The following is a 7491-nucleotide window of genomic DNA, read 5'->3' on the forward strand; positions in this document are numbered from 1 at the left end:
CAGAGAGGCAGAGAGGCAGAGAGGCAGAGAGGCAGAGAGGCAGAGAGGCAGAGAGGCAGAGAGGTAGAGAGGCAGAGAGAGAGGCAGAGGCAGGCAGATGTCTAATGAGTTCATGGCCAGCCTGGTTTATACAGCAAGTTCCAGGTCAGCCAGGGCTGCACAACACGACTCCTTCTCAAAATAGAAGCAAATAAAGAAAAAAAAACCCAACCAAGCAAAAGAGCCCAAAACTAGAAAAGTCATCAGGGGTTACATTAAAAAAAATCGATAGTAGTTGTCATATAATTTTTAATAAAATTATGCTTCATGATAATAAACATGTATATTATATATTCTCACTTTTAAGGCATTTTCTTTTTTTCTAAAAGATTTATTTCTATATTTATGTAAGTGTGTGTGTGTGTGTGTGTGTGTGTGTGTGTGTGTGTACTCATGCAGCAAAAGAGGGCATTGGATATTCTGGACCTGAAGCTACTGTCAGTCAGCTGTGTGTGGTGTGACATGTGACATAAGTGCTGGGGCCATACTCAGGTTCTCTGCAGGAAAAGGCCCCCGACTGCTATGCACCTGTCCAACTTTACAAAGCATGCTCATGGCCATCTCTCAGCTGATTGTTACTAAGATGCCAGAATATAAATATGCCCAGGCTGGACCACAAACGAGGAGTAATGATAACTGCAGATCCAAACATTTGCAATACTGACACCTTATCTGGATAAAAGGACTTCATGAAGGAGAAGTATTTTAGATCATTTAAACCTGAGGTTTACAGACAGATTGAGCTGCTTGGATGACTTAAAGGGTAGGAACCCAGGATCAACAGTAAGGACAGAGAATGAGCATCATCAGATGACAACTCATTGGCCTTCTTAGAAGGAGTGATGAAATTAAACTGATAACTGTGTTCATCAGCCTAATCTTTTTTGAAATTGTTCTTATATTTTTCTTTTTTATTAGATATTTTCTTTATTTACATTTCAAATGTTATCCCCTTTCCTAGTTTCGTGTCTGAAAACCCCCTATCCCTTCCCCCCTCTCCCTGCTCACCAACACCCACCCTTCCCTGCTTCCTGGCCCTGACATTCCCCTATACTTGGACATAGAACCTTTACAGTACCAAGGGCCTCTCCTCCCACTGATGACCAATTAGGCCATTCTCTGCTACATATGCAGCTAGAGCCATGAGTCCCACCATGTGTTTTCTTTTGTTGGTGGTTAAGTCCCAGGGAGCTCTGGGGGGTGCTGGTTAATTCATATTGTTGTTCCTCCTATGGGGCTGCAAACCCCTTTCAGCTCCTTGGGTCCTTTCTCTAGATCCTTCATTGGGGACCTTGTGCTCCATCCAATGGAGGACTGTGAGCATCTACTTCTGTATTTGTCAGGCACTGGCAGAGCCTCTCAGGAGACAGCTATATCAGGCTCCTGCCAGCAAGCTCTTATTGGCATCCACAATAGTGTCTGGGTTTGGTGGTTGTTTATGGGATGGATCCCCAGGTGAGACAGTCTCAACACTTCCTCAGCTTCTTCCTGCAACACAGCTAAATGGTTTGAACATGGCCCTCACTTCTCTGTTCTTGCCCATGAGGTTTTGGTACCTGGATTTTGGTTTCTCACATCTTCGAGTAGAGATGTCTTATTCAACATTCAGATTTCAGCCTCGACCTATCCTCTGAGGATCACTGCATCTCTTTTATATTAGGTTAGATTCCCTGCAATGTATTTCTATACTAGAATGGGCATCACAGTTTTTAGGATGCCTTGTTTTAACTGTTTCCTCTACTGGGCATCGCTCTATGAAGAAAAGGGTTGTGGTCATACATGCTATGTTCCATCTTCAGGTTACTGCATAATGCATGGTTACAGTAAATGCACAATTAATTTTTATTTTATGAATATGTCCATATTAGTCCATCTTACAAAAAATAACTACTAAATTTAAGCTACATATAAGATCATAATTATTTTAGCTATATAGTATAAATTCCCTAATTTACTAATTTCATATATTTATTTTTTTGCCAGAGGCAGTATTAGAGACATGTATTTTAAATATGCTTCCAGGAAAGCATATTTAGACTATGCTGGGTGGAAAAAACAATAACATTACAGAATTCATTTGAGAAAGTAACCTCTTTGAGGACTGTTAGTTGCAAAATTCAAAATGATTACTCAAAAAGAAAAGTGCTAACAGAGCATAACCTGGTTTTCCCCAAATGCTTGTTAGTTTTGTACAGATAGATCTGTAGATCAGCTGTTCTTCCCTGTTGCTTCTTAAGTAGCTGTGGGATCGAAAAAAACACGGGGTTCAGGGACAGCTGTGGATTGATTCTGTGCTCCGTCAAACATCTGCTGTTTTTCTTTCTTTGCAAATTCTTTGTAAGATAGACATAGAAAAGAGGAAAGTGAGGGCACCATCAGGAGCATGCAACCCTCTTTTGAGGACTGTAATCCTTCCAGAGCAATCAACAGAGGAGGAACCCACACCAGAATGGAGTCACCAAGGAGGCTGTGACTTCCGACTCATTTCCTGACTCTTTCAACAGAGCAAGTGGACAGTCAAGAGCGGACCGCGGAACCACGAAGTGCTTTCGAGAATCGCGGGCTTACCTGCTCGTAGTAGCGGATGTTCTGCTCTGCCGTGTCTGTAAACGCTGACCTGAGGTCATTCTGCATGTTCTGCTTCCAGCGCTCCCAGTCTGCTTTCAGGGCATTATTAGCACATTCCACTTTATCTTCAAGTTTTCCGATTTCCTCTGTAAGCTGAAGACACCACAGAGAAAGGTAAGTCGATGTGCGTGGTACAGCCGTGCGGAGGATTCATTGAGTCCATGTAGTCTCACTAGTATATTAAGTTTAAGAATAGCTCCTCCTGTTTCCGGTGTGCAAGTCAGACATGCTGACCTGGCACAGTAGTTACAAGAGGAAAGCACACTGTTGTATCCTGTAGGTTCTGCTGCACAGTTCTAGAGTCTTGCCACATGAAGTCTTCAGTTTGGATAAGATCTCAAACTCTATGCTTCAATTGCACTATTTACAAAACAAAGTGAACTGAGCAGCACACATCTGGGAAAGAATGAATTCTATTGTTCTCACAATCACTATCATTAATGGTGAAGATATTTATATTTATGTTCATAGATATGGGATGTTCTTCACTTTAGCTTCACTCACAGTTCCCAATTTCAAAAATTTTTTTTTAAACCAGAAGCTAAATGAACTACATGCACAGCCACAGAGATTATGTTTTCAAATATGATGGCCCAGAGGATTAACTTAGACAGTTTTGGTTCTTAGTTTGGGGTTACCATTTCTGTGATGAAACGCTATGACCATAAAGCAAGTTGGAGAAGAATCGGCTTATGTGGCTTACACTTCCACACAGTAGTCGTTCATCACTGATGGATGTCAGGACAGTAATTCAAACAGGGCAGAAACCTGGAGGCAGGCGCTGATGCAGAGGCCCTGGAGGGGAGCTGCTTACTGGTTTGCTCCTCCTTGCTTGCTCAGCCTGCTTTCTTATAGAACCCAGGGCTGCCAGCTGGGCTGGGCCCTCACAGGCCAAGCACTAATTAAAAAAATGCCTTTCAGCTGAATCTCATGTTAAGGTGGAATAAAACTATTCAGCACACTGAACACAAGCAAGTTCACAATCTCAACCTGGCTGACCTCCAGTCCACCCTCCATTACACAGGCTTAGTGCAATATTTACATTTTTCCTCCTCATCCGCACCAAATTTGACCATGCTGTCCACTGTTTTAGTCTTTACCTTCAGCACATTGAGACATATTTCACATATGTATGTGTTTGTTAATATACTCAGAATAATTTATTAAGTGTCTCGTCTGCACCAGGCATGCCTCTGGGGCTGGAAGATTCAGCACTGAAGATACAAGACAAAAATTCTTGCTTTTCCTAGAGTTTATTCTCTCTTGGGGAGAGACAGACTATATGCAAAATAAATAAAATATGAACCATCAACTTGTAATACAAACTAAAGTAGCAAATGAAGCCCAAATGCTAGAGAGAGAAAAATATTAGGCTACTGAAATGTTAGAGACAGTGACCAAAGGAAATCTAAGTAAGAAAATACCATTAGAGTTGAGAGCTGACATCTGAGAGTGAAACATGGGGTTCTCTTGGTTAAAGCTGTCTGGGCAGAGGGCATGGGTAAGGCATGGACCTGGAGGTGGACATGTGGCTGGCATCACTCGAGCAAGGGGCTGGGTTGGGTTTAAAAAGCAGAGGAGGTCCCTCGAGGTGGTGAGAGAAGAAGCAGAATGATCTAATAGCTATGCTCTGGAGTTCCCTGAACCAGAGCTAAGTCAGGAGCCATGAGCAGGAATGGCCTCTCTTTCATGTTAATGACATCACCGCTTTCTTGTTTTAAAAGGTACATCGTCTGTGGTCTGACTGACTTATAAAGGGACATCATTTCAGAAGCATTTCTTTCAAGGAATTGATGATGTGAAAAATGTTCAAAGGGTGAAAAGCCAGTAAGAAATATTTTTACTGATGCTTGAGCTTTTCTTTTAACAAAAATTTTAATTGTGTTTGTGATTTTACACTTTATTTTCCTAAAGAACAGTTTTTACACACACACACACACACACACACACACACACACACACACACACACTTCACCTGTGTTTGCAATATATATACACACATCTCCTTTATCCTTACTGGGAGATTTACATTTTTTAGTGCTAAGATTCTTAGGGACATCAAGAATCACACTGTGAGTCACTGTGTTCTTTTAGGAAGAATGTCCAGCAGAGTGCTAACTGAATAGCTAATAATGACAGGCAGTGGTGCTAACAGTCAGAGCCTTAAGTGAAGCTGTTAAAAGACCAAACTCAAGCAAGACCCATGCCTGAGAAAAAGCGCTTTGAGGTTGTGAGCCTTCCTCCTCTGAGTTGCTGGCTGGAGCCTTCCCAGCTGCAGAGCCATTACAGATTTTAAACAAATATTTAGGGTCCATTGGTTACCCACCAACTGTGACCATACTCTCCTTTTCTTAGCTTTGCAGTCTATGCAGGACTATATACTTGCATGGAATGGCTGGCCTGAAGGCTCTCCAGAAACTGTCTTGAGGAAACACAGTATTTCACTCTTAGATTTTTGTCTTCTTATCTTCCTGTGAAGGTTAAAATGTTACCACTGCTATAACCAAATTTCAGTAAAATCACCGTTTGTCACTCTGTACAGGGCTGCATTAAAGCCCTTTAAACAGAGATGGGTTGATGATGGTCCCAATCTATCCAAGGGATGCTGCAGTTATAAAGAGAAGTTGTCTTCTAATCTCAGGGACAAATTCAGGAGTCTCAACATGTAGCATCAGGACTAAGAGGGCTGGGAGTGGGTTTGACTTCCGGTTGAGTCCTGCTACTACCTTTTATAAGCTATGTGATAATTGTAATGCTCCTGATTGAAGCCCTAAGTCTTCCATCCATAAGACAAACATAAAAATAATAGCATTCCTTTCATAGAGATTAAAAAAAAAAAAAACCACATGAAATGCAAAAGGTACATCGTCTGACTCACATAGCGTTTTAACAATTTGCCTATTAGATGTTGGTCCTTGGCCATCATTACCAAGAATATCACACCATTAATATTGACTGCTACAGGAGACACAGGGCATCCAGTCCTCTTCTGGTACTTTGGACTCTGGCATTGTGTGGTTCTTTTGTCAATGCTCGGGTCTTACTTCAGTCACCAGTGCTATTTCTCACTCTGTCATGACCAGTATGGAAGATGACACATATACTTTGAATAACTATGATCAACTCTTGATGTTTTCCTTGCTGCAGTTTGCTGTTGTTGTTGTTCTTGATGAGTTCATTATTTCAGTTGGAAAAGGGGTAAATGAGAATATTTCTGCACAATGAATCATCTTCTTGTGACTTTAATTTCAAAAGAACATTGCTTAAGAAGAAGCACAAGACACATGAGTCAAAGAATGGTATGCACTGCATCACGGTAATGCTCTATGAAAGCATAGCCTAATGAGATGCTCGTCTCCTAAGATGCTCAGTGGATTTGGAATTTCTCACTTGCTTCTTGAGACTAAGTCTTCATGTTGTCTTTGCCGGCCTCAAACTCAATTCAAAGCAGAGGATGCCCTTGAACTCGTGATCCTCCCACGGCCTTCACGGTCTGTATCCTCACACCTAGATTCAGAGAATCTAATTCGGGGCTTTGTTAGGCAAGCACTGTACAAACTGAGCTCCGATCCCAGCCCCCTGTTCCTTGCTTTGTTACAAAGACTAGGTATTCTGAGTCGTCCATCTGTCTGAATTCTGACAGAATATGGAAGTCTAACAAAAGTTAACAAATTTAAAAAATAGAATGTCTTAGTCCCGCGAAGCCAAAAAAACCCCCTCCAGTGTCCTGGTCTATTGGGCACTAACAAGTAGCAAGCTCTGCTAGCTGTAATCATTTGGAATTCATTTAATATGAATTCTTGATTGCAAAATAGTGCAGAAATGGCTGGGTGGAGAGAATTGAATATGTTCCTAACTTTTCTTTTCACAAACACTCACAGTAATTGGTCCTCTGTCAGGTGAAACCTTAAAAAGCAAGCAATTACCTGCAAAATATTCTAAGGCCAAAAAAAAAGAAAAGTACGAATAGAATATTGGAGGGTAATGAGAAAAGGTTTATATTTAATAGTAAAGCTAATGGGAAACTTCTGTTTTCAGTTTTGTCCTGCTAGAAATTAGCCATAGCGTTAAATGAAACTCATTAATACCAGGAAACAAAACAAGATCTTCTAACAGTACAGAGCTATAGCAATTGTAACAATAGCACTAACGGACAATTACTATTTATGCCATAGGCTGTGATTTTGTTATATGCTTTGCATATATTATCATATTTAATCTGCATCAAAGTACTATAAATTGGGTTTTATTATCTTTCTATTAGAAGCTGGGAGCCTGGGAGTAAGGACTAACAAAGACTATAGTGACCTAAGACATAACAGGGTTTCAAATCAATATCTACCACGTATGTGTTCTCTGTACGCCAAGAGCATGTGACTATGAATTGCCCTCGAATGTCTGTGATGATCAAAGATAAACTAATTCAGTTCTCAAAGATTATATCTATAATGATGCATGCCTGCAGAATAAAGCAAAGTCAAGAGCTATGACCAAAAGAAAGAACACACTGCATCATAGAGGGAAGTCTTCAAATGAATTTACAGATACAGGACAGAAGGTTAACCATCAGGGCCTCAGACCTAGGGCAGGACCCAGCATGAGAACAGACATTGTTTCACTGGGACACAGAAGGGAGAGATGGTGACAGAGTTTGCAGTGAACAAGTTAGAAAGGTAAGAGATGAAGTAGAGGAAGTAGACAGAAGCCTGGAGCATCATAAGAACTAAGGGTGTTCATGGGCATCTCTTTCTTTAGATTTGGGAAGTTTTCTTCTATAATTTTGTTGAAGATGTTTGCTGGTCCTTTGAGTTGAAAATCTTCATT

General features: G+C 40.9%; 1 protein-coding gene across 1 annotated transcript in view; it reads right to left on the reverse strand.

Moving 5' to 3' along the window:
* Positions 1-7491, reverse strand: part of Snx7 (sorting nexin 7) — an 88566-nt gene that overhangs the window by 18681 nt on the left and 62394 nt on the right. The window contains exon 8 of the mRNA XM_021158200.2: positions 2608-2760. Within this exon, the coding sequence (XP_021013859.1) occupies positions 2608-2760 (153 nt within the window). The remainder of the gene's footprint in view (positions 1-2607; positions 2761-7491) is intronic.

The sequence above is a fragment of the Mus caroli genome, chromosome 3, assembly GCF_900094665.2.
Source record: "Mus caroli chromosome 3, CAROLI_EIJ_v1.1, whole genome shotgun sequence".
Classification (NCBI taxonomy): Eukaryota; Metazoa; Chordata; class Mammalia; order Rodentia; family Muridae; genus Mus; species Mus caroli.